This window comes from Schistocerca nitens, chromosome 1 (genome assembly GCF_023898315.1).
Source record: "Schistocerca nitens isolate TAMUIC-IGC-003100 chromosome 1, iqSchNite1.1, whole genome shotgun sequence".
Lineage (NCBI taxonomy): Eukaryota > Metazoa > Arthropoda > Insecta > Orthoptera > Acrididae > Schistocerca > Schistocerca nitens.
The window spans coordinates 94,167,977-94,195,961 of NC_064614.1; the positions used below are offsets into that span (position 1 = coordinate 94,167,977).

General features: G+C 36.5%; 1 protein-coding gene across 2 annotated transcripts in view; it reads left to right on the top strand.

Moving 5' to 3' along the window:
- LOC126241678 (uncharacterized) overlaps nucleotides 1–27,985 on the top strand; it is a 71,415-nt gene that overhangs the window by 31,969 nt on the left and 11,461 nt on the right. The window contains exons 1-4 of one of the 2 annotated variants that reach the window (XM_049948028.1): nucleotides 2,834–3,144; nucleotides 4,026–4,212; nucleotides 13,332–13,414; nucleotides 21,057–21,196. In XM_049948028.1, coding sequence (XP_049803985.1) covers nucleotides 3,097–3,144; nucleotides 4,026–4,212; nucleotides 13,332–13,414; nucleotides 21,057–21,196 — 458 coding nt within the window. In that variant the 5' untranslated portion in view covers nucleotides 2,834–3,096. Of the gene's footprint in view, nucleotides 1–2,833; nucleotides 3,145–4,025; nucleotides 4,213–13,331; nucleotides 13,415–21,056; nucleotides 21,197–27,985 lie in introns of those variants that run through there. The other variant, XM_049948027.1, reaches the window with a different exon arrangement.

The window sequence follows — 27,985 nt, forward strand, 5'->3', positions numbered from 1 at the left end:
TATCTTGCTGAAATGTAAGCACAGGATGGCTTGCTGTGAAGGGCAACAAAACAGAGCATAGAATATCATCAATATGCTTCTGTTCTGTAAGTATGCCATAGATGACAACCAAAGGGGTCCTACTGTAAAAGGAAATGTCACCCCAGACCATCACTCCTGTTTGTCGGGCCATATAGCACATGACACTCACTGACTCATCACAGAAGACAATTCTACAACAGTCAATGACATTCCAGGCTGAAGAAATGTCGGGAGGACAGCAGTGGGATACCAACCTAATTGTTCCCCGCCATACGGCCCGATAGCCGGGAGTGATGATCTGGGGTGCCATTTAATTTCATTTCATAGGAGGACTCTTTTGGTTGTCATTTGTGTCACACTTACAGCACAGTAGTATGTCAAGAATATTCTATGCCCTGTTTTGTTGCCCTTCATGACAGGCCATCCTGGGCTTACATTTCATTAAGATAATGTCCACCCTTACACAGCAAGAGTTTCTACTGCTTGCCTTCATGCATAACGAACCCTACATTGACCATTTGGATCATTGGATCTCTCCTTGATTGAGAATGGTCAGAGAATTATGGGCAGGGTCCTCCAACCAGCTCAGTTTTTTGATGATCTAATGTACCAATTGGACAGAATTTGGCATGGTATTCCTCAGGACAGCCAACAACTCTCATCAGTCAAGGCCAAGCTAAATAACTGCTTGCACCTGTGGTTTATTAACTTGCTCAACTTCTAAGGCTCTTTTTCTTGAAGAAATAATCCATTTTTTTCTGAAATTGTAATCATTTGTTTGCCTGTAGATGTACATCACCTATACTGATTTCTATCCCAAATGGATAATTCCTTCATGGTGCATCAATGTTTATGTCTTAGTGTATTCTGTGGTGCCTCTGTTTATTATGCTACACATATTTGATATGATGACATATTAAACAACATATGTTTGACTCTCAACATGCCTTTCCTATTCCCATTGGTGACAGAAGTGCTCTCTGACACAGCACTCCACCTCTAGTTCAGTTGGCTGTGTGTGTATAATTTGTATTTGATTGCCCTTGCAAGTGTTGACCTTTTGTAATTTCAAATTTAGTGGTTTTCATAGTGATCTTAGATTGGTTCTCCCACTCCCCCCCCCCCTCCCCCAATCCTCCCCTAACCCACTCCTGGCAACTACCTGAATGTTTCTTGGAGGTTAATACCAGTAGTTCTGGGAGAATTTTGACAGCACAGATGACAAACATGGAAAGTTATGCAAATGATTTAGCAAATAGGGCATGTGATGTACATGAAGATGACACTTACTGCACGAAGCCTACTAAACATAGTTTGATATGGAAATCTCCTAGAAGTGGAATTTGATCACATGATGATCAGATAATCAGTTAAGTGAAACATTTTAAATTCTTAGGACTGAATAAATAAGGAAAGCACTCTTATTGTACAAAATCTTCTTTAAAAAGATATTTTACGTTGGCTGTGCACTAAGAAGATTTATCTGAGGATCTTGGGCCAAAACTGTTTCTACTGTTACTGCAAGAATAATCCCTACAATCTCTGACACTGTAATATGGAAGCTTGTTTACTCTGCATACTTTCTTTCTTTTGTGTCCTACGGTATACTTCGACAAGACTGTGTAATAAAAAAAAAAAAAAAAAATATTCTGTTAAATATCAGCATACAGTTGCTGTTACTCAGACCCCTCAGTCCACCCAGTTAGTTTGCTAAATGCTTAGATAACTTTGAGTCCTAGTTCCATCAGAATAGACTAAAACTTTGTCACAAAGACAGAGATGATGCATTTTAAAACTAAATCATCAGAAATGATAGACATAAAGCAACTTGGTAACATTAGGAGGCTAATGAATAAAATTGACGTTTTCAGGCTTAAATCTGGACATAAATTTAATTTGGTATGCTCATACTGAATAAATAATCAGTAGCCTATGCGTTATCAAGTTCCACTCATACAGATACCAAGAAGATAGTTTATCACATAGTTACTTTGAGCAAGTAGTTTAATTTTTCTGAGAAAATTCCACTAACATCAAGAAATTTGCAGTATTGTCTAAAATGGGTTGGTGGAGTCAATAGTGTATAAATATTTCATTAATTTTAATGTTAAAGGAATTTGTAACAAACGCTTTTGTAACTCCGATGAAAGAGGAACCCTCTTCCTAAATCAGACACAAGGAGTTGCAGACATTCCTCGAGATTATTAGCTAACAATCTCGTATATCTTTTTCTCATAATTGTCATATTTTGTTACCGGTTGCTGTTAATCTTTTTCATATGAAGTGGACACCGTGCTTTCATGGAATCCCTTTCTCTGTTATGATTTTGGATTTACTTTTACAACTCATCTGTTGGTTGATGTTTTTAATAAAGTAAATTACTGACACTACAATTTTTGCAACAACTGATAAATTTGGACAGTATTTTGAAGAAATTGTAACTAAATTTCTTGAAGAGTAACCAATAGTATTTAAGAGTATTACTTAACAAATCTTTTTTAGCTAACATCAGAATTAATTATATCTTGATTTTTTACTACACAAAATAGCAAAATGAACAACCCCATTTATTGCAAAAAGTCATCTTACTCTCAAAAAATTATATCTACATTACTAAAGTAAATAAACTACAGTAAAAATTTTTGAAAAAATCTGAAACTAAAAACAAAGTTCAAGAATACCTTTCATATGAATTTGAAAACATGCACGAGAGAGAGAGAGAGAGAGAGAGAGAGAGAGAGTTAGGTAGAGGGAGCTGTGGGAGATAATCAATACTCAGCAGCTTGCTGTGCTTGGTGCACAAAGGATGGCAGCCATTTTCTGTGCTTTCTCCTGTGATTCAAACTACATATACTTTCTGAGTGTGTGTTTTTGAATAATTATTCTTCATTATAAATGTGAGGAGTAAAATGTATTTAGGTCAAATAAAATCACAGGAATCTCATCCTTGGTACACTTCAAGATAACATACCTCGTCCTGCATCACTTAACATAACTCTTGAGTGAAAGTGGACTATATATTCAATTTGTGAAATCTGAAATAGTACTGTTTGTCTCATTGTATTTGTCAGCAAAATGGCTTCTAAAATACTTGTGAAGATACCAACTGTGCCATTCTCTCAGGTAACTGATGGATATTTTTATGTTTGTTTTTTATTTTATAATTATATATTTGCTTGGTGGAAAATGTATTCAGTATTGATCACACGTTTTGAGTTTTGTATATAAACTTCTGAAAAGATTGAGACATTCTTAGAATTTTAATGCAGTGTAAATACACATTCCTTTACTGACAATATAAAACGATTTTTTTCAAGTCATTAACATTTGTAGTAACGAGTAAAGGGGTACTAGTTTTTAAATCAAACATTACTAGGCTATTTGATAAGAACTGTCAATCAGTTAATGTGCTTTTTGAGAATAAAATAAGTATATCCTAATGTGTGAAAAATGTGCATAAGTAAGACAAATGATCCTAACTGCATTTTCATTTTAAGTCAAAATTTCTTTGCCTCTTAGCTGTTAGAATTCACTCAATTAGTAAGCCATTTGATTTATAAGTTTGATGACTAAAACGTTCACGGTACTTGAAATGGTCTGCGTTTTGTAGTAGTTGCTTGATTATGTACACAAGTGAGAGGTTAATTTACAGAAGACATTTGTAATAAACTTATTCCAGTCTAAATTACATAACAACATGGTGGATGCTGGTTGCTCTAGCTGTCATCCTACAATTATGTTCATGTACTCCTCTCTTCCTCTGCTGAATGCCATATGTATAGTCTTTATCAGAGCAAGGATTTATTTTCTGGGAGTCATTACTAAAAGCAAAATATTGTGTCAAAACACATTATCAGCTATAACAACAAAATTAAAGGGTGCTTGAACCAAACTGGGTGGTGATTGCCATTGTGTGTAGTATAATTTTATTATAAAAATAAGTCTATAAATTCATTTTCTATTTTTCAGTCAACATTTATAATTTTGTCATTGTATTTAACCAGATGAACAAGAAAACGGCAGAACCAACCTCTGCAGGGAGAGGAGAAGGTTTACCTGTAACACCAACCAGTGACCCTCTATTGCGCATCACATATTTGGAACAGAACATTCGTTTTCTGCAAGAACAGCACCAAGCCATGTTGGCAAGCCTGCACCATGAAATAGAACAGCTGAAACAAAGAAACAGGGGCAAGTCGTTAACATTGCTTGATTTCATATTGTAATATTTTCATGCTGTTAACTTGACTTTCTACACAATTTTTAATGAACCTACAGTGTGTTCACCTGCTGTGACAATATTGTTCTTATTGTTTTTATTATTATTATTATTATTATTATTATTATTATTATTATTTCATGGACAAACTTGTTGTTACCTTTTTATCCATTAAGTGTATACCTTTCAGTCTTGAAGATCTAAAGTTTCTTCATATATTAAATTTGTGAAATGAAAATCTATATTTATTAGTATCTGTTATAATAATGTTGTTATCTAAATATTTGATATATTAGTGTTCGGCACTGCTAATGTTGTTGTGTCTCCATGTTGTTGTGTCTCCATGTACAAGAAGACACTGAACAAATTACTTAATATTTCTGGTGAGGTCACCATTTTATAGTTTACCATGATTTCTGCTGGCTTACCAGTGGGGTTGCAGCTGTGAAAGTTAGGTGAAATAAAATATATACAAGCACCCAATGTATGGGTTGCATCAAATGGTAATGAAAATTACAAAAATTCAGTCAACACCATGAATAATAACCTAGTTCAGGTATTGTGAACTTTTGATGAATATAAGGCATTAAGGAGCAGTTGACCATTTCCCCCAAACTCAAAATGCACAGCACATGAGTTACTGAAACAAAATTTAAGACTGGTGATAGATGTAATAAATATAGATATTTAAATTTTAGTTTCATACAGATTTTGTTGTTGATGACTGTACAGTATATCCTAACAAGTGGAATGGTTTTTCTAAAGCAGTAGTAATAATATCACAGGAAATATGGACTGTTCTTTGTCGCTGTGCGGGATTAGCTGAGCGGTCTAAGGCGGTCCCGACGGAGGTTTGAGTCCTCCCTTGTGTGTGTGTGTGTGTGGGGGGGGGGGGGGGGGGGGTGCGCACGCGCACGTGCACGTGCTTAGGATAATTTAGGTTAAGTAGTGTGTAAGCTTAGGGACTGATGACCTTAGCAGTTAAATCCCATAAGACTTCACACACATTTGAACAATTTTTTTGTTCTTTGTCGGCCATATTTCAGAAACTGCAAATTCTTGACATGTACATCTACAACTATATTCCATAAGCCACCTTAAGAGTTGTGGCGGAGTGGTGCATTCTGTAAATTTGGTATTACATAATTAAGGTTTTCCATATTTCATGTATTACTTTGGATTTGTAACTCTGATTTAATTGCTTTGAAAAGTTGATATATTATCTGAATTTTGTAGAATTTCTTTTAGTATCAGTTTATTAGTTCCTTGGTAGTATCAGTTTATTAGTTCCTTGGAAAAGGGTATTATGACATAAGATACACTCCTTAAGAGGAAAAAGGAATATGCACTTACAATAGTTTACTGAAAATTACGCTGATTCAGTGGTAAATAAATATAACTGCTTTCATAAAACAGACCAATCAACGTGTTATAAAATTTGATGGAGACTTGTTCTGTCTTGATTCCTGCAAAACGGTCAGCTGCTGTTGCAGTTTGGTTTGCAGTTGTAACACACACTAACATGTATCTGGCAGATGAAAAAAAAAAAAATGTTCGCGTATGCCTCCTGTGCTAAGTCAGTCCTACATTCAGTGAGAATAGTTAGCATGAAATTATGAAAGTACAACACATCCACATGACTACTCTAAAATTCAAATCTAAGTGCGCCGAAGAGGGTTCTTTGTATCATATTCAAACTCGAACAGCACAATAGAAACACACTTAAATCTTTCTGTATGTGCTCTGATTTCTCTTATCTTACAATGATGATCATTTTTGGTGACAGTAAAATATTTTAACATTCAGAGGAGGATGTTGGTGATTGAAATTTAGTGAAATATACTTTTGTTTTAATGATTGCCATCTCAACTAGCTTGTATCTGTGACACTCTTTTCCCCAATTTCGCAATAATGCAAAACTAGCTGCCCGTCTTTGAACTTTATCAATGTCCTCTGTCAATCCTATCTGATAAGACTCTCATACAGCACAGCAATATTCTACTCCAGCAGTGGATGAACAACTGTAGTGTAGGCAGTCTCTTTGGTAAACCTGTTGCATCCTCTAAGTGTTCTGCCAATAAAACATAGTCTCAGGTTTGCCTTCCCCACAATGTTATCCATGTGATCGTTCCAATTTAAGTCGTTCGTAATTGTAATTCTGAGGTACTTTGTTGAATTCACAGCCTTTATATGTGTGTGATTTATTGTGTAACCGAAATTCGACAGATTTATTTTTTTACTGATGTGGATGACCTCACACTTGTCCTTATTGAGATAAAATTGCCACATTTCACACCATTGGATAGGCAGAACAAGAAGACTGTCACAAAACGAGCACTGGGCCAAGAAGGCCTTTGTTGAAAACACACACACACACACACACACACACACACACACACACACACACACACCCCTCACAACCACATCCATTTGAGTTAAGTTTGTTTTGTGTGTGTGTGTGTGTGTGTGTGTGTGTGTGTGTGTGTATGCGTGCGTGCGTGGGCCTTGTTGGCAGAAAGCTCACTTTGTGGCAGTCTTTTTGTTGTATCTATCTGCGACTCAGCATCTCCGCTATATGGTGAGTAGCAACTAGCCTTTTCATAATATTGTTACATTCCATCCTGGATTTTCTATTGTTAGATAATCATGTATTGTACAATTGTTTTTGATCTTCTGATGACTTTACTAGATGGTAAGCGACAGCAAAATCCACAAACAGGCTAAGATTGTCTCATAAATTGTTTATGTAGATTAGCAACAGCGGGGAACCTGTTACATTTTCTTGTGGAACCCAGGATATCACTTCCATTTTACTCGATTTTCCGTTGATCAGTTCCTCCTTTCTGAGAGGAAGTCACTAATGCAGTCACACAACAGAAGCGCTACTCAAGAGACATGGAATTTTATTAGATGTCTCTTGTGAGGAAACCTAGAAATAGTGAATTAATTTGCAATCCCTTGTCAATAGCAATCATTACTAGCTGTGTTTTGCAAAAACTATATTTTCTTAATTGGTTATTCAGTTGCTCCACATTCTCCATCAGGATTTCAAATGCTTCTCGCCATGTCCTGAAATGAGGAAAGTTGGCCGATGTTGTATGAGTTGGCCGATTCCAACAGTAACTCATTGATATTATAGTCATTGGATACTTTTTTTTTTTTTGTGTGTGTGTGTGTGTGTGTGTGTGTGTGTGTGAAGTGCACAAAGTTATGTTTCTGAACATTTAAAGCAAGTTGCCAGTTTTTGTACCACTTTGAAATCTTATCAAGATATGACTGATTATTTGTACAGTTTCATTCAGATTGTATTTCTTTGTAGATACCTGCATAATCTGCAAAATGTCTGAAGTTATTATTAATATTTTCTCCAAGGGCATTAATATACAATGTGAACAATGAGGGACCCAATACACCTTCCTGGGGCACATCTGAAGTCACTTCTACATGTGATAATGACACTCTGTCAAAGATAACATATTGCATCCTTCCTATCAAAAAGTCCTGAGTACAGTCACAAATATCACTTTGCACAATAAGCATAGGTTGGTACAGAGTAAAATGCCTTTTGAAAATCAAGAAATATTACGTCTACCTGGCTGCCTTGATACAAAGCTTGCAGTATATCATGCGAGTTGAGTTTCACATGATTGATGTTTTCAGAATCCATTCTGGTTGGCATTGAAGAGATCATTCTGTTCAAGACACCTCATTATATTTGGGCCCAGAATATGTTCTAAGATTCTACAACAAATCATTGTCAAGGATATTGGATGGTAGTTATATGGACCACTTCAACTACCGTTATTGTAAAAGAGTGTGACGTAAGCTTTTTTCCAAGAAATGGACACAGTTTTTTGTTTGAGGTATCTGATAGATTGTAGTTAAAAGAAAGGCTAACTCCACTGCAAATTCAGTATAGAATCTGACAGCGATTCCGTCATGTCCTGGAGGGTTGCTGTATTTCAACATCACTGACACTAATATTGATTTCACTCATCTTTTCGGTGAGAAGAGGATTACATTGGGGCAATTCTCTTGGATTTTCCTTTGTAAAGGAACATTACCTCTGCAAGCTTGTTCTTCCATTCCCTCTGATGATCTCTGGGTCGCAGTCTGTCAACAGGTGGTTACTTTGGCATAACTACTGGTCCTCCCTTGATGGGAACAAGCTTCAGGCAATTAAGCCTCTCCCAGTGGCTTGGAATGCTGTTTTTTACCACTAATAATCTCATTAATGTTTGACGTCTGTTATGGCCATTTTAGCAAACAACGTGCAGTCTCTCAGCTGCATTTTACTTTTTATCCATCATATCAATATGGCAAAGGAAATTTAATCCTTAATTCAGGACCTCCATTCTCTCTATGGTGTATTTTATGAACCTTTCTCAAAGTCCCTGCTTTTAACTGTCTTTCCTTCCATCCATTGGGCTTAATGTGTAGTCGTTGTTAACTCCTTTTTCATCTTCATGTTCTACGTTCTGACATGGGCGCATATGACCCTACATGTTTTTGTGTCCTAAAACAAAACACAGCCATTCACCCTGATGGACCCTCATTTGCAAGTAGTCAAAGCTAAAAAGATCAGAAATTTGCATAAGGTTCAGTAGCCTTACGAATGTAATAATGTGTACACTGATTGTATGATGTAATGTACCAATTAGTGCTTCCACGTGTAGAATGTTTTGGGTTCAAACCTTGTCAGACGATTTAAATTTTGTTATTTTTAAACCATTAATGAAATTATGTGGATCATTAGTTTTATTCAATTAAGTGGTTTAAATGTAATTTTAGATTTATGTTCCTTCATCACATCATCATTTGCCCTCAGTTTTCCTGTCATTCTTCTTCCACTCAGAATTTTTGTGAATGTGAATTTAATTGTATTCGTCTATTATAATATTTAAAAATACCAATCTATTGGTTAAAAAACCAAAAACAAAATAATCTGTTTATATTGATTGTGGAATGGTGTCAAAAGTATATTTTTTCGTTAAAAGACGTGCGTTTTTTGGATGGTAATAATCATACAAACATTTAAAAATATCCTTAATTCCTCCTGCACTACAGATAAAATAACGCAGATGAAGATTAAAGTGAAAGAATAAATCAAATCTAAAATAATTCATAAAACTAATTAAAATCACATGAACAGAGATTCCAAGCAGTAAAAGAATGATACAAAGAAAAATTAGGGCAAATAAAGAAGTAGACATGAATATTAAAATGATGTGACAAAGGAATAGAAATATAAAATGATTTTTGGAGACAGCATTTAGCACAATTTCTGGAGGATGTTTTATATCTACCACAGGCTTTGAATGTGTGTTTTTGCCAACATATTGAGGGTAGCTTGAAGTCACCACCAACTATAATTGTATGAGTGGGGAACCTATTTGTGAACTGTTCAGCAACTGAATCATCCCTCTTTTTTTTTTTTTTTTTTTTTTAGGGGGGAGGGGATAAAAGGAAGCAATTTTTAATTTATTCTGGTTGTCAAGTGCAACCTCTACACACACTGACAGTAACTATCTACTTCAAGATAAACTTTCAAATGATAGAGCACAGCAATCAGTCATCCTTTTCTTTCAGGTTTTATTAGGCAAATCTAGATTTCGACTAATGTCTAGTCATTATCAGTGCACTATTTCGTGGTGTCAATGCATGTTCTAGTACTTCAGTTCCCTGTTGTTCGGGCTTCTGCCACAGTATTCTAATCAGATGCTCATACAGTTCTCGATTGTGACAAGGGGTGGTGGTGTTGTGGGTTCTCATTAAGAGGTCAAGTATTCACTACATGGGCAGCTTTGACGAACAACAGGGGACTCACGTACTAGGACATGCATTGATACTATGAAATAGTGCATTGATAATCTAGCCGAAATCTAGATTTGCCTAATCAAACCTGAAAGAAAAGGATGGCTGGCTGCTGTGCTCTATCATTGAAGTCATATAACCATTGAGTGCATGCACGTTCCTAATGGAAGGTACTTGGACAAGATGAACTTCTTCTAACAGCAACAAAAATACCACCAACAACTGTATTTAATCTATCTTTTCTTAACACTGTTAGGTCCTTTGGATAAATTTTGACTGAATTTATTCCCGACTTTAGCTTTCTTTCAGTACCGATAATGATATAAGCTTCAGTGCTTAGCACTGGAACTCTGGTTCTTTCCCAACATAGCTATGACAATTTACAGCTCCAGTATTGGTTGTTAAAAAAAAAGCCACTCCATTCCCCACAGCCCCTGCTACCCATGTAGTGGATACCTGACCTATTAATTAGAACTCAAACCACGATCACCCCATGGCACAATTTGAGTTTTCTGCAATCTACACAGTCGCAGATCCGTCTAAGCCTCTGATTCAGATCCAGCGCTCAGCTAAATACCCTAACTCCACGGTCGGTCTTGTCGACAGTGCTGTAGATGGTGAGCTGTTTGTTCATCCCTCAAGCAAGTCTGGCAGTCTTTACCAATTAATTCATCGCTTCAGTCTACATATATAGATGATAGTCGTATGAGACTTGAAAACGTCTCTCTAAAAATAATTTCATTTGATTAGAGCACCTATGCCTGGGTTTCAGACAAGTTCCCCCAATTTGTTTGATCCTGAGGTGCTATTCTAGTACATTTGGAGAGCCCTGCAATGCTGTTAGTTTAGGGAAAATACCAAAGGGCTGAGGTGTTGGGGGGAATTTGGATTGAGCAGGGAGACACGCTAGGGTAGTTCGTGCAGTTCTGCAAAGCTACTGTGCCAGGGTGGCGTAGTGGTTAGCACATCTGCCAGTAAGAGACCCCGGTTCTAATCCCAGCCTTGTTACAAATTTTCATTCATAGATCGTAGGTGATTGAGACATGAAAAGGTCTCTGGAAATATAACAGTGGAAAATTCAGGATGTAAAGTACTATAGAAACGATAGTTGCTACTCACCATATAGTGGAGAAGCTGAGTCGCAGATAGGCACAACAAAAAGACTATCACAAAATAAACTTTGTCAAAAATAGGCTCTCTCTCTCTCTCTCTCTCTCTCTCTCTGTGTGTGTGTGTGTGTGTGTGTGTGTGTGTGTGTGTGTGTGTCACAAAATAAACTTTGTCAAAAATAGTCTCTCTCTCTCTCTCTCTCTCTCTCTCTCTCTCTCTCTCTCTGTGTGTGTGTGTGTGTGTGTGTGTGTGTGTGTGTGTGTGTGTCACAAAATAAACTTTGTCAAAAATAGTCTCTCTCTCTCTCTCTCTCTCTCTCTCTGTGTGTGTGTGTGTGTGTGTGTGTGTGTGTGTGTGTGTAAACTTTGTCAAAAATAGGCTCTCTCTCTCTCTCTGTGTGTGTGTGTGTGTGTGTGTGTGTGTGTGTCACAAAATAAACTTTGTCAAAAATAGTCTCTCTCTCTCTCTCTCTCTCTCTCTCTCTCTCTCTCTCTGTGTGTGTGTGTGTGTGTGTGTGTGTGTGTGTGTGTGTGGGTGTGTGTGTGTGTCACAAAATAAACTTTGTCAAAAATAGTCTCTCTCTCTCTCTCTCTCTCTCTCTCTCTCTCTCTGTGTGTGTGTGTGTGTGTGTGTGTGTGTGTGTGTGTCTGAGAGAGAGAGAGAGAGAGAGAGAGAGAGAGAGAGAGAGAGAGATGAAAGCTTATCGTGTGACAGTCTTTTTGTTGTGCCTATCTGAGACCTAGCTTCTCCGCTATATGGTGAGTAACAACTATCTCTGGAAATGTAGTATCATTTGATTTACCACTTCAGCTAGATGCCAGAAACCAGAGATAACCTTTTCTGATCCAATGTGACACACATCATTAGTACCGAGATAGGTGAGCTATCACCTAATTGGTTGCACCCTATGCTCACAGAATGCACACTGGATTCCTTCCCTTCCTTGGCACCCATGTTCCTGAGGACCCCCATTATGTACCTAACATTGTGTGACAATGTTTGCCTTCTTTGTTTCTTAGTTTGTTGTCCTTGATGTCGACGTACTGGCTGAAAAAATAGGGGTTGAAGTGCAGCATTGTCTACTGTAAATGATGTAGCCGACAGGTGCACATTCGCATTTCATAGTTGTTTACTTTCACTTTTCACAACCCCCATAAACACATTTATATATGGCCAGTGCACTGTTGTTTTAACTTTCCATAAGCCTCATTATTAGTTTGCAGGCAAACCTCCACATACTGCTGTAATAGTTTACTATTGAACATCTACAAGCAGTAAAAACCTAACCACAAAGTTCACAGTTCTTGAAGAATAGAAAGGTACATATGGAGCAGACACTGTCATTGTTTTAACACATGGCATAATTGTGGAACACTTATTTCACAGTTAAGTTGAAGCATTGTTGTTGTAACCAAAACAGGTTTCTCGTCTGAAACTTGGTTGTGGACTCACTGTGTCGGGACCAAAAATCGGGCCCTTCCTCACAATAAAAGGTGCTGAAACTACACATTGTTGGACGTTTAATTTACAGAAATTACAATTAAAACTTACTTAATTCAATTAACTGCCTACAATGAAAAATTGGTTCTTTTTAACAGTTTCTTCTACTACAAGAGTTAGGCCGAATTATTCATTTAAATCATGAAATTAACAAATATAAGTACACAAACAATACTTTGGACAGACCTGTTGATTACTTTGGAATTAATTAAGGGCTGGCTTTGCTAACATGTTTTTGAATAGAACCAAATAGATACTTTAAGATTCTGCTAGGAATGTTCCTGTGTGTGTGTGTGTGCGTGTGTGTGTGTGTGTGTGTGTGTGTGTAATTCAGTTGTTAATGTGTATGCTAAGCCCATTCTTGCATGGAAAAACATTATGACCCAACAGGAAACATTGTTCCCCATTTCATCTGCATTTACATTTATTGAGAAAATAAATATTTAAATAATAAAATTAGTGCAGTAAGCAGTAGTAGTAGTAGTAGTAGTAGTAGTAGGTGATTGCCCCTCTCCCTCGCCCTGGCCCTCTCCCTCCCTCCATCCTCTCCCTCCCTCCATCCTCCCCCACCCCCTCACCATATAACTCTTACATTCAATTTTGTTGATGAAAAAAGTACTTGTCTTGTTTAATCTTTTATCTGATTTCCTTCATTTTTTTGTTTCAGAGCTACAGTTTCAACTCGTTTTCAGTAATGGAGGACTGATTCAGAGCAGTCCTTCTTCGCCAGAGGATGACAGTAAACCAAAGGTTTGTTTTATGTAGCGTTGTAAAGTTGTATTTAGTATTGTTGATAAGGCTTTATCTACTACTAGCTGTGCCCAAGACTTTTTACTTGTTTTGACTTCCGAAGCCTTCTTGTAAACGAAGTTTGAAGTAGTATGAGTAGGGACTGAATGAAAAGCTTGTTTGCTTCATTAATATAGGAGAGCGCTTCATAGAGTTGGCCACATGAAAAGCAACTGACATTAATGTCCACACCCGCAACATTAAATATCTGGCCTTGTACTTTGTTTGTAGTCGTAGCATAACATAAGCTCACCGGGAAGTGTACACATTTAAAGAGAAATGGTAAAGTGTTGGGAGTAAGCGGGATTTGAAGTGTAAAACCTCACTCACTTGTGCCATTTCCCATCAGAATTTCCACTTTGACAGTGTTATGTTGAAGAGAAGTAACTTCAAGCCTCTGTGAGAGAAGGGTTCTGAGGAGCGAGACAATGCATAATGCTCTTATTCAGAGTTATGTTGCATCTCCCTTTCAGAAGGAGTTTTAAAAGTTGATGTTCTTGAGCTGCAGTAAGTTTCTCCTCATGACCTTCATTGTATTCTTGAGATTGCATAGTCCTCGGTCTATTATACAGGAAGACTTGATTATTTTGTAGGTGTTTCTATTTGTAAACAAAATGAAATCTAAATGTTTCGTGTTGGCACCAAAATCACAAAGCAAACTTAATAAACCTATTTCTCCTAGCAAAGAATATAAATAAAACCTATCGAAAGAAGCAAAGCTGTGTTGTAAAGTTTTCAATAAACAAAGCAAAATCAGTAAATGTGTCTACCCTAGTCAAGTAAATTCATAATACTGAAGTGTTTAATTCTAAAAATACATCTATCACTGAGTTATCTACTGGTTCTTTGCTGTACTAAGCCATGATGATTAAACATCTGAACTCTCAAGCTGAGCAGCTAAAATAGCGTCAGTGGAACGCTGACTTCCTTTAATCAATATTTGACAACTGTGAGAGCAAGTATAAGAAAAACATTTGAAACTTTCACTTTGCTTTATGCTTGTGGTTCAGTGGAACAGAATACACTTATACTGTGTCTCATTTCTCAACCCTAATGTGACAGTATTATGAACATTGAAAAGGTGGTTAAAAGGAGCAGGAAGTTTTTATGTACTAAGAAGGCAGTAGGAACATAAAAGTAAATCTGTTTTCATTATATCATTTCATTTTTATGTATATAGAATGAAGGGGTGAGTGAAAATTTGTGCCATGGCCATGAATTGTGCAATTGTGCGAACCACTGTGCCAGGGTGGCTTAGTGAATAATGCGCCTGTCTAGTAAGCAGCAGATCCGGTTTGGATTCCCAGCCTTGGTACAAATTTTCAGTCGCTGCTTCAGTCTATATATGCAAAAATCATAACTGTATGAGACCAGTAAATTCTCTGAAATTGTGTAATTTCATTTGCGTATCATTTTAGGTTAAGAAGCCTTTAAGCAGATGTGAGTTTTTCATAGCTGTCCTGTAGACTATCATTGATTTCTTTGTGAGAAGACTGGCTTTATATGAAATTATAACTCCTCTTAATCCTGAAATGGGTTAACAGAGAGAAGCTATACTCCAGACAAATACCTTAAGAAGAAACTCCATAAAATTTATATATTTTGTTATTTATTTTATTTATTTATTTTATTTTTTTTGCCATTGTGAGTTATTTTGTTTCCCAAATAGCAAAAGCATTTAATACTGCTAATGTCTTATTCCCTAATCTACTTCCATCAGCGTATCCTGATTTGATTCTATGGCACTGTTTTACTTTAAAGTTTTTATTTCTTCTCGTTGACCATCTAATTACCTTTCCAAATTATTTCTTGATCACTTTTACAGCATTCTCGATCAACATACATGAAACGTATTCATGTGCAATCCTGTCTCACTCGCTTCTCAACTACTGCTTCTCTTTCGTGTCCTTCAACTCCTACAACTGCAGTCTTATGTCTGTTACAGATAACCTTTTGCTCCCTGTATTTTAGCCCTGTTACAATCAATATTTCGAAAGATGTTCAGTCAACATAGTCAAAAGCATTCACTAAATCTACAAATGCTAGAATGGTAGATTTTCCATTCTTAACCTATCATATGATACAAATGTTGAAAGTTATTACACTTTCGTATTTTGCTACATTTGTGGGGCACCCAAACTGATCTTCCTTGAAGTCAGCTTATACCATTATTTCCATTCATCTGTAAATAACTTGTGTGTGTACTTTGCCATTGTGACTGATTAAATACTGAAAAAAATAATAGTGCACAAAGCATACAAAGAGTCATGGGACTCATTCGTAAGTGTCTTAGAACATGACATACACGGTAGACATTGTGTATACAAGGTCATGAAAGCCCTCAACAGGGAAGAAAAAGACACTTTCTCACTGAACATTATACACAATGAATAGTGGATAAATCATTATGCAGACTTGTGGTGTACATGAAAGACTGAAGGTAACACTGGTGAAAGTATGTACAATGAAACAATAGATCCAGTTACTATGGAGGAACTAAAAGAGGCTTGAAAGCTATGAAGAAGAGAAAAGCTACCTTAATTGAACAGACAATCTGTTTGTAATTGAAAAGATTATAGAAAAACACAGAGTATTTAATAAAGAAACCCATATGGCCTTTATCAACCTTGAGAAGGCTTTGATCATGTGAACCATGATAGCCTATGGAAGATAATGTCTGAATGTGGTCATCCTTATCACCTAATAGAGATAGAAAAATGTCTTTACAAAATTACATGCATTATAATACACACACATAAGAATCGATTAGAAGAAATAATTATTATGTTAGATGAGGGTGTGGACTATTGCCTACCCTTTTTAATTTTTACATTGACTTCATTCTTTGCAAATGGAAATGTAAAGTAAGTGAAGGAATTAAGATAATGCATGAGGAATGCCTGAAAGTACTTTTGTTTGCTGGTGACATCGTTATTATTCAAAAGAATGAAGATGATGATGACCTCCAAAGATCAGTATACCAGTGAACGTAATTTGCAACAACTGCAACTTTAAAGTTTCTAACACCAAAACAAAAATAGTGGCATTCTGAGGAAAATATCCGGTCAGATCAAAAATTATTTTAGGTAATTCAGTTTTAGGATATGTGTCAAATCTCATATTTAAGCTGTGCTGTAAGTTTTGAATTTGAATACACAAATTCCAAGCTGTCTGTGGCACCTTTAGCAGAAAATGGACCACAAAATACAATGTAGAAACCATTATGAAATTCCATACAGTAATTGCAGTTCCTGTGTTATCCTGTGGAAGCAAAAGTTGGGCTACCACGATAAATAAATAAAATAAAATTCAAGCAGCAAAGATGAGGTTCCTAAGAAGTGCAAAGGGCTGCACAAGAAGGGATATAATTAGAAATGAAGATATTACAACAGAATTAAATATTTCCAGCATGAAAGAAAAAATTCAAAAATATCGTGAAGATTGGAGACAACACCTCATGAGAATTCCATATTACAGAATTCCCCAAAGAGCCCGAACTAAAAGCCGAATGGGAAAAACATATTGGAAGACCTTGAAAAAGGTGGGAATGATTTTGTTTGTGAATTCAGAACAGGCAACAGCCTAATCCTGGAAAGGACGCCGACGACTTACTAAACTGATTTTTCAATTTAATAATAATAAATGGTTTATTTGTCCATACTAACTTAACACTCATGGACATAGTCAGTTTCAAACACAAGAACATTTAAAAAAGTTTTGAAGTAAAGATAGATATACACAATAACATTAGAAATCTTTGATGGACTACATACATTTATCAATTAACAGTTGCTTTAATTTTGTCTTAAATATGTTTCCTTCTAACAATTTTATATTATTTGGCAATCTGTTATAAAAATGTCTTCCAGCAGAAAATGGACTATGATCTGTTGCTCTTTTATTACTAAGTTCTATGTGGTAATTCTCTCCTTTTGTTGTATTATAATTATGGATTTCACTATCGATTACACTATGCTCCATATTTTCTTTTACAAATGGTATAGTTCTGAGAACATACAATGAATATGCTGGTAGTGTGTTATACTTAATGAAATATTCTCTACAGGACTGCCACATACTAATATTGGATATTATCCTAATTGCTCTTTTCTGTGCTCTAAAAGCCCCATCCATATATACCATTGGTGCCCCACCTCAACTCTCGATACCATATTGCAGGTGGGAGTGTATAAGTCCAAAATAGATTTGTCTTAAAACAGGTTGCACTATTATGCTAGAAAGGTGTTTCAGCAGGTAGGTGTTGCAGGAGATTTTTTTTACACATGTAGCTGATGTGCTCCTTCCATGTAAGATTTTCATCTACTATAATACCCAGGAATTTGTTTATCAATTGTTTCAACTGATAGCTCTGGTTCTGTACCCACGTGTCTTGATTTATAATTTAGTAGAAACTCCATCAGAATTGTCTTGTCCTTATTTAGTGCCAATTTGTTTTAGTGAGATATTCTGTGATGAGGCTAATGTTCTCTGCATTATTTTGCACTGCTAACTGTTTTGTAGAGCCCCAACTTGTGAAGGAGGTTTCATCAGCGTAATTTACTAGGTTTAAATTTTGTGGAATTATTATATCATTGATGTACATAATAAACAAAAAAATGCCCGATAATGCTTCCCTGAGGGACTCCACAGTTAAGAATTATATAAGATGATTTTACTGTTTGTGTATGTCTCCCAGTTGTATAATACAGCTTTAAGCATTGTCTCCTGCCAGCAAGGTAGGATCTTAACAGATCTAATGCTACTCCTCTGACTCCACAAGTTTCTAATTTATGCAGAGGAACAGAATGATTTACAGAGTCATAAGCCTTGGAAAATGTAGCTACAGTCGTTATTGCAGACAGGCCCTTCCTGAAACCATGCTGACACTTTTTTAATACATTGTACTTACAGAAGAAAGATTCAAGTTGATCAAGCAGTAGCCTTTCCAACAGCTTACTAAATACTGATGTCAATGAAATAGGCCTATAATTTTGTATATCTGTAGTTTTCCCCTTTTTATGCACCGGTCTTATTTCAGTGACTTTTAACTGGTCAGGAAATGACCCCTTACTGTTTTTTAAATGTTGTAGTTGCTTTATTAATTCATTACTACATTCTTTCAGAAATTTTGCTGAGATGTCATCCTAGCCACTGGATGTATTTGTTTTTAAGTTGGAAATGGTTTTCAGGATTTCCAATTCTGTAACACCCCTCAAGAAGATTGAATTACTGCCATTACTGGGATTTAGCACCTCTGGTGACTCGATCACGTCCTCCCTACTCATCTTACTAAACTGGTCTATGAATCTCTCACATACTTCCCTGGGGTTACTCAGCAAATTTTCATTGTCACTTATTATGTTATTGCACACTGCATTGTCACTCCCTCCTCTTTCCTTATTTACTATACTCCACATTGTTTTTGTAGCATTACTAGATTGCCTCATCTGTTCAGCATACATCTGTTCTTTTAATGTCTTAAGTGCTTCCCTGTACGTTTTTCTATAGGCTTTGTATTTAGATTCGAAGTACTGCAGTTTGGTGTCTCTAAAAAGAATATATAAGTCCTTCATATCTTCCTTTAATTTTATCATGTTAGGGGGAAGTTTGATTTCTGGAACTGTCAGTTTTCTTTAGTATTTTGACCACTGGGCACATTTGATTAAGACAATGGGTTAATTTTGTATAAAATCTGTCCCACTTTTCATTGACATAAGATATTTCAAATAGGCCTACCTGATGCCAGTTTACATGTGCCAGGGTTTCCTTTAATGTATGATAGTCAAGATTTCTTTCAAAGGTAAATAGGTCCCCACCAGATACTATTTCTTTGTCTGTAAGAAGCTCTAGGACTAGTGCCCTATGATCTGAAATGTGATTCTAAACAGTAACATGGTCAATACATGTGTGAGAGTCACATGTAATTCTTGTTGGTGTTGACTTCACGTGGGTGTAATTATAGGACTGTAATGTATCAATATATCTAAGATAATTTGTGCTATAATTAAGGAGTCTGTGTTCACTTCCCCTACTATTATAGTCTGTTTCTTATGAGGCAAGAGTTTGTCAACGTGTTCAATAAATGTGTTGGTACTTATTTTCTTTGGATCTGGAATTATTACATTCTTATTGAAATCCGAGGGTATTTTTTTTGTCTCTTACAGCTTGCATATCAGACTAGATCAGGTTTGTCATAATATGTTCTTCCATGTACTTCAGTATCACATTAGGGCTGTTGTCTATGCCAGGTGCCTTCATTCAACATAGGTATTTCAGTGCTCTGTAAAATTTTTCTCACATCATACCTCCAACCCCATCATCCCTTTCATTAGTACTGTTTCATTTCTTTTCTTTGTGTAGCCCTTCTATGTATATCATTTACTTTCCAGTCCCTCTTTCTTTGCTTCATTCTGACTTGCCTCCTGAGCTTTCAGTATTCATACTGCTTATCTTTAATCCAAAGATTTTAATAACTTTCTTTTATATGGCATTTAACTTTGCTACAGTCTTTGCATGCTTCTACAGCTTTGCATTTATGGTTTATCCATTCCTGTTCTGTACTCTTCATCAGTATCGTAGTGTAGACATCTGTATTATCCTTTGCCTGTTCATTTTATATTTTCTCCTTTCTTCAATTAAATTCAGTATTCATCATTAAATATTAAATTCAATATTCAGCTGTAAAATTCTCCTGCTCTGCAATCCTAGATTCCTGCACCCTATCTCCTAGGCTGAAACAATTGCCCTTCAGAAACTTCAGCAGCATACACAATGCCATGTAGCAAAACTATCCAACCTGTCCACCTCATACTCCTTCCTTGCTCTAGAGCTCTATCCCTCATTACTATCGGATTCCATTTTTCCATCAAAATTAAATTTTATCTCAGTTAAATTTTTGTCTTCCTTAACTATTGAATAATTTCTATTCTCATTGTACATGCATTCACAGCTGTGTAGCTAGTAGATATATAAACTGTTACTGCTTTAGCATGTGTTGGTTTTGTCTCTCTCTTGCTTAAGACTTAAATTTTCTAATCTACCTACACAGTTAAGGGCCACACTCTGATGTGTAAAACCCCTGATTTGTTTTTCCTCGTGCCATCATCCTGAGTAGTCCAATGCCCAGAGGTCTGATCCAAATGAGTATTGTATAATATTTAATACAATAGAAAGCTGTTGTCATTAAATCATGCAGCAGAGTTGCATGTCATCCTATAATGTTCCTTTGCTTGCAGCTGTTTGCACTACCAGCATAACATCACCACAATTAAACTTAAAATGCCAAGCCAACCAGTCATCCAGATTGTTCCTCTTGCAGTCACTAATTAAGCTTAAGTGCCATATTATCAACAATGATCAGATACACAGTTTTCATGTGTAAACCAGTTTGTCGACAGATTACCAATCCATATGCAATGAATGAAATTGGTAAACGTTAGTCACTTCTTAGAGAGGAGGTCAAGTGCAAGGAGCAAAAAATTGTTTGGCCATTCATTCTTTACCATTTTACACATAAATTATTATTAAACACTGTTGCATTTGTTTGGACTTGTACTAAATAACATAGTGTATCAAGCCAAAATATGTGGAATTTTATTTTCAGATCATCCTGAGTCCAAAACAAGTCAATACAGTACCTCTACAGGTTGAAATGTTGGAGAAGGAAGTTACAGAACTGAAAGCAGCATTAAGTGATTCAAAGGCACAGAATTCATATTTATGTGGAATCATTGAAGAACAAAAGTAAGTAGCAGGTGTTCATACTTACTTCTGGTGTAAAATTATCATAAACAAATTTAAGTTTTTGCACTCATGTACATCTCTGTACTCTGTTCTCAGAATGTGTATCTTTAATGTGGTCAGTACCCCCCTCCCCATGAACCATGGACCTTGCCATTGCTGGGGAGGCTTGCGTACCTCAGCGATACACATAGCTGCACTGTAGGTGCAACCACAATGGAGGTGTAGCTGTTGAGAGGCCAGACAAACATGTGGTTCCTGAAGAGGGGCAGTAGCCTTTTCAGTAGTTGCAAGGGGCAACAATCAGGATGATTGACTGACCTGGCCTTTTAACATCAACCAAAATGCCCTTGCTGTGTTGGTATTCCAAACGTCTGAAAGTCAGGGGGAACTGCAGCTGTAATTTTTTCCAAGGGCATGCTGCTTTACTGTATGGTTAAATGGTTATGGTGTCCTCTTGGGTAAAATATTCCGGAGGTAAGATAGTCTCCCATTCGGATCTCCGGGCAGGAACTACTCAGGTGGATGTCATTATAAGGAGAAAGAAAACTCCGTTCTATGGATCGGAGCGTGGAATGTCAGAAATGTCGGCGTGGAATGTCAGATAATTTAAAAAGGGAAATGGATAGGTTAAAGTTAGATATAGCGTGAATTAGTGAAGTTCGGTGGCAGGAGGAACAAGACTTCTGGTCAGGTGAATACAGGCTTATAAATACAAAATCAAATAGGGGTAATGCAGGAGTAGATTCAGTAACGAATAAAAAAAATAGGAGTGCAGATAAGCTACTACAAACAGCATAGTGAACATATTACTGTAGCCAAGATAGGTACAAAGCCCACACCTACCACAGTACTAAAAGTTTTTATGCCAACTTGTTCCGCATATGATGAAGAGATTGAAGAAATATATGATGTGATTAAAAAAAAATTATTCAGATGGTTAAGGGAGATGAAAATTTAATAGTCATGATGGACTGGAATTCGATAGTAGGGAAAGGAAGAGAGGAAAAAGTAGTAGGTGAATATGGACTGAGGGTAAGGAATGAAAGAGGAAGCCACCTGGTAGATATTCGTGCAGAGTATAAATTAATCATAGTTAACACTTGGTTTACAACTCACGAAAAAAGCTTGTACTTGTATACGTGGAAGAGGCGTGGAAACGCTGAGCGATTTCAGATAGATTTTATAATGGTATGACAGAGATTTAGGAACTAGGTTTTAAATTGTAAGACATTTCCAGGGGCAGATGTGGGGTCTGACCACAATGTATTGGTTATGAACTGAAGATTAAAACTGAAGAAACTGCAAAAAGGAAGGACTTTAAGGAGATGGGACTTCGATAAACTGGAAGAACCAGAGGTTGTTGATTAGGGAAAGATGGCAAATACAGGGGACAGCAATACCGTAGAAGGAGGAATAGGTAGCTTTGAGTGATGAAATAGCAAAGGCAGCAGAGGATCAAGCAGTTAAATAGATGAGGGCTGGTAGAAATCCTTGAGTAGCAGAAGGGATATTGAATTTAATTGATGAAAGGAGAAAATATAGAAATGCAGCAAATGAAGCAGGCAAGAAGGAAACAAACGTCTCAAAAATGAGATCAACAGGAAGTGCAAAATGGCTAAGCAAGGATGGCTAGAGGACAAATGTAAGGATGTAGATGCATATATCAATAGGAGTAAGATAGCTACTGCCTACAGGAAAATTAAAGAGACCTTCGGAGAAAAGAGAACCACCTGTATGAATATCAAGAGTGCAGATGGAAAACCAGTCTTATGCAAAGAAGGGAAAGCAGAAAGGTGTAAGGAGTATATAGAGGGTCTATACAAGGGCGATGTACTTGAGGACAATATTGTGGAAATGGACGTAGATGAAGATGAAATGGAAGATATGATGCCGTGTGAAGAATTTGACAGAGAACTGAAAGACGTAAGTCAAAAAAACAGGCCCCGCGAGTAGACAACATTCCATTAGAACTACTGATAGCCTTGGAGAGCCAGCCATGACAAAACTCTAGTCTGGTGAGCAAGATGTAGGAGATTGGTGAAATACCCTCAGACTTCAGCAAGAATATAATAATTCCAATCCCAAAAACAGCAGGTGTTATCAGGTGTGAAAATTACTGAACTATTAGTTAATAAGCCATGGCTGCAAAATACTAACGCGAATTCTTTACAGATGAATGGAAAAACTGGTAGAAGCCGATCTCGGGGAAGATCAGTTTGGATTCCGTAGGAATGTTGCAACACACAAGGCAATACTGACCATGTGACTTGTCTTAGAAGATAGATTAAGGAAAGGCAAACCTACTTTCCTAGCATTTGTAGACTTAGAGAAAGCTTTTGACAGTGTTGACTGGAATACCCTCTTTCAAATACTGAAGGTGGCAGGGGTAAAACACAGGGGGTGAAAGGCTATTTACAATTTGTACAGACAAGAAGCTTTCAAAATGTGGTGCTACAGAGGAATGCAGCAGATTAGATGGGTAGTTCATGTAACTATTGAGGAGGTACTCAATAGAATTGGGGAGAAGAGGAATTTGTGGCACAACCTGACTAAAAGAATGGATCAGTTGGTAGGACACACTCTGAGGCATCAAGGGATCACCAATTTAGTATTGGAGGGAAGCGTGGGGGGTAAAAGTCGTAGAGGGAGACCAAGAGATGAATACACTAAGAAGATTCAGAAGGAAAGATTCAGAAGGATGTAGGTTGCAGTAGTTACTCAGAGATGAAGAAGCTTGCGCAGGATAGAGTAGCATGGAGAGCTGCATCAAACCAGTCTCAGGACTGAAGACCACAACAACAACAATGTGATCAGTAATCATTTTTAAATGACATTTTAGAGCAAATTACTTTTTTCGAAATACAGTGAAACTAATTTGCAACAACAAAAAATACTTATCATGATTTTTCAAAGTATCTGTGGCTCAGCTTGTAGTATTAATATACCTTATGACCTTATGGTATTGCTCTTGTGGTCTGGATTTGTAAAGTGTCTGCGTACATATTAATTAACAGTTTAGAGACATCATAGTTTATTTCCAGATCCTATATTTCTGACAATTGCCTTCACATTTTAACTAATCCCAAATGTATGAAGTTGCATTGTGTTTCACTTCCATGTTTCATTAATAATTGTAGAATTAGGTAAAAATGACATTCACAGTAATCTCCCAAAAAAAAAGAAGAAAAAAAAGTAACACCACTCCATAACATTGACAAGACTAGACTCAACTATTCTCCTCAAGAGATGAACAAAGACTCTGTTACATAAAAAACTATACAAAGATAGCACAGCTCTTTTGTGCAAAGTACCAGCGATACAATTTTACAGTATTAATGTCTGTGTCTTTCCAAATCCAACAAATAAGTTTTTTCTGTGTGCTTACATTAATGCTTACATAGAAAATGACTCAGAATGCAAAAAAAAGTATAGAAATATATAACTATATATATTTTTGAACATAATTTTGAAATGGAATCTCTGTACCAAATATTGATACATGCTAACTGCATATGAAAGAAACAAATGGAATTACCTGATAGTTAACTTCTTTGCAATCAGAGATAAAAATTGGTTCCCAAAAATTACATAAAACATGAAAAAGGATGACATTGTAAATAATTGTTATCATAAAATCCATCAATCCTATAAGCTTCCTTATTGTACATCTGATTTGCAACTTTTGAAGAAGTAGTTGGAAAATGAATGGAATAGATAATTTTGTTAAGTAGTGTTGGTATTGTAAGATACTGTTGAAGAAAGATCCTCGAGATACTGCTCCATTATAAACACCACTGGCTTCAAATTCTGAGTTTAATCTTCAAACATAACCTGCATATTTGGCACGCTATTTCTGTGCTCGTCTGTACCCAGCAAGGTAATTGTCTCTGTTAGTTCTTCAGTAACTTTGAAGTCTGTGTTAATATCTCTAAAAAATAACAAGATGTGGGCAGTATCAGAGATCCCTATAGATTTGACCACGACTGTTGAGTACCAAGCAAATATAGATGCTTTTTCTTGTAACAATTTGGCAAAGGTACAAACATTATCTCCAATACGACACATCACTGTATTTGCTGATAGTGTAACTGCTTTACATTGTTTGGTTTTGTCAGAAAGCAGTTCTTCAGCTGTAATTAAAATGTTCTTTTTTATCAAACTGTGCACCATATGTTTTCTCCTAGTGGTGCCGAATACTGTATTCCTTAAGAACAGAAATAACTTCATTCTAGACAGCAAACCATTGGTTTATTGTCTCTCTCTAGAACAAAAATATTTCACAGTCCTCGTTGTATTGAACATATGACATTCGCTATCCACTGTTCTATCTCTAGTCTCAATGGACACATTTCAAACATATTCAAAGGAAAGAAAACTTGAGATAGCAACAGAGCAAAATCAATCAGGAAGTCTGACAACTGCAGGCAAAGTGCTCTGTATTATTTAGGAGTAACTGAAAGCAATGTGCCTAGCAGCCCCTCTTATAGTTAAGTGAGCAGGAAGAAGCACATGCTATTTTAAAAAGTTTTCACTCAAGTGTGGCCTTGATCGAATCCTTCACAGGTGATTCTATCCCAAACAAGAAGTGGAATAGCACACACATCACATACCTCATTGACAATATTGACAATATGAATAAATGGGTTATTAGACAGTAATCTCTGTTCTATATGTTTAAAGATTGTCAGATGTCAGAATAAAAGAGTAATATGCAAATGTCGCAACATAATTTTTAAAAAAGGCATACTACTAAAGATTTTTTGAAAAAAATGATGTATCGGATTTACAGTGCCAAGTGGTTTATTCCTGCTAAACATAGATTCCTATGCATTACTTTGTGGATAAATGAATGATACTTTTCTTGCCATTCTGCCTATATATATCATGATTCTTGCTATTGCTAATTCTCTTATCTGCAGGTTTGCGTTAATAGGTGAAATGTATTTTATTCATCTCGCAGTTTACAGAATTTCAGAACATAAGTCTGATAATGATGTGCAGGAGACATGTCAGGGTTATAGTTTACTAATTTAAAATTTTGTCAAATTTACAATATTACTTGCTAAGGAGTTTATACACTGTAACTAACATAATTTTTTTTTTTTTTTTTTTTTTTTTCATTTTAAGGATCCAGCTCAAAGTATCACTTCATTGTTCATGAAATCTTAAATTACTTGTAGCATCTGTCAACTAGAAAATTGTGTAACTTGCTTTTTGGAATATTTAGCTTCATGTTTATTATGTCCCCCCCCCCCCCTTTCTGTTTTGTTGTACTTTCTCATGGCTATATATTGAGGAGCCTAAACATACAATTTTAAGTGATGTGAGGTGAACATAAAGTATTATGTAATTCTTGTGTTGTAAGAGTGTTCAAAATGATTTTTTATGAATAGATTAGCTCTGTTACGTACGAAAAGAATCACCTCAAAGATGTGTAGAGAGGGGACAGTTAATACTTTTGGGTCTTTAAATAATGGTTGACTCAATGCCTTGGCTGTGCACTGCACGTTATGAAAGATTCATTTTTGCAGCTTTAAGATTTGTATAACGTTTCCTGAGTTTCCCAGAAAATTATGCCATTCCTAATATCTGCTTCAAAATAGCTATACTATGCAACTTTCTTGGTGTCTGTTTGAATAACACTTGCTAAAATTTCCATTGCAAATGCAAGGTTGTTTAATTTATTTGCTAGTTATTCTATATGTGCATTTAAATTGAAATTTCTAACGAGGGGACTTTCCAATCTCGCAAATTCAGTTTGAGATGAGACTTCGCAGCTTAATAGTATACCTCAATGGTGTCCCATCGTAGAAGTCTTAAAGCACACTATCCAGAAAATTCAGAGAAAAAGGGGCTCTTTAAGTTTTAAGCATAGCTCATACACACCTCATATACTGTCAGTTGTAGCATTCCAGCATACAGGTGAAATAGCTCAGTCAATAGTGTGCTAGAGTGTCATACAGCCAATCCGGGTTCAATCCTACCTGCAGGCTTGATATTATTTTGTTATCCCAGACAATGTTTGCATAGTGGGGTGCTGCTCCATCTTGTTGATATATGACAGAGGCAAGGATACCATCCTGTTGCAACTGTGGCTCCAAGAACAACTGCAGCATATCCAGGTAGGTTGCTCTGGTAATTGTCTTTTCAGCAAACATAAACGGCACATAGATACTATCTTTCATGAGACCAAGCCACACTGACTTTGGGAGAATCCCTTTGCCACTCAGTGCCTTCATGGGGTTGCTCCTCTGCCCAGATCCAGCAATTGTGTTTTTTGACAACACCGCAGACATCAAATGTCACCTCATTGCTGAACATAACATGATTCATCAGGTCCTCCTCAGCTACAGCCTCCAAAAGATCATGACAGATAGCTGCTCATGCCACATGGTCTTCATCCTCTAACTGGTGAAGCACCTGCATATAATATGCCACCTTTTTAAGGGTGTAGTGAAGCACTTTCCACACTGGATTTCAGCATGGATAGTTCACGACTCAGCTGCAGATAGATGCCGTTGGACTTCTTTTGATAGCTTCCCTCACATGCTGTACAGATTGTGGGCTGACCGGTGGTCCCCCAGCACATCTCTCATCAGCTGCAGATCCTGTATGCCGGAATTTGTTGATGAGCATCTGAATGCCAAGTCTTGTAGGGCACCCTTCCGATACTTTCTCTCAAACAGTCTCCAGACCCCAGCATAGGTTTTACCACGTAAATGATGTTCCAGAATTGTAATTCTTTTTGCAATTGTTAACATTGTGATGTCTCTTCATGGTACCTGTAAC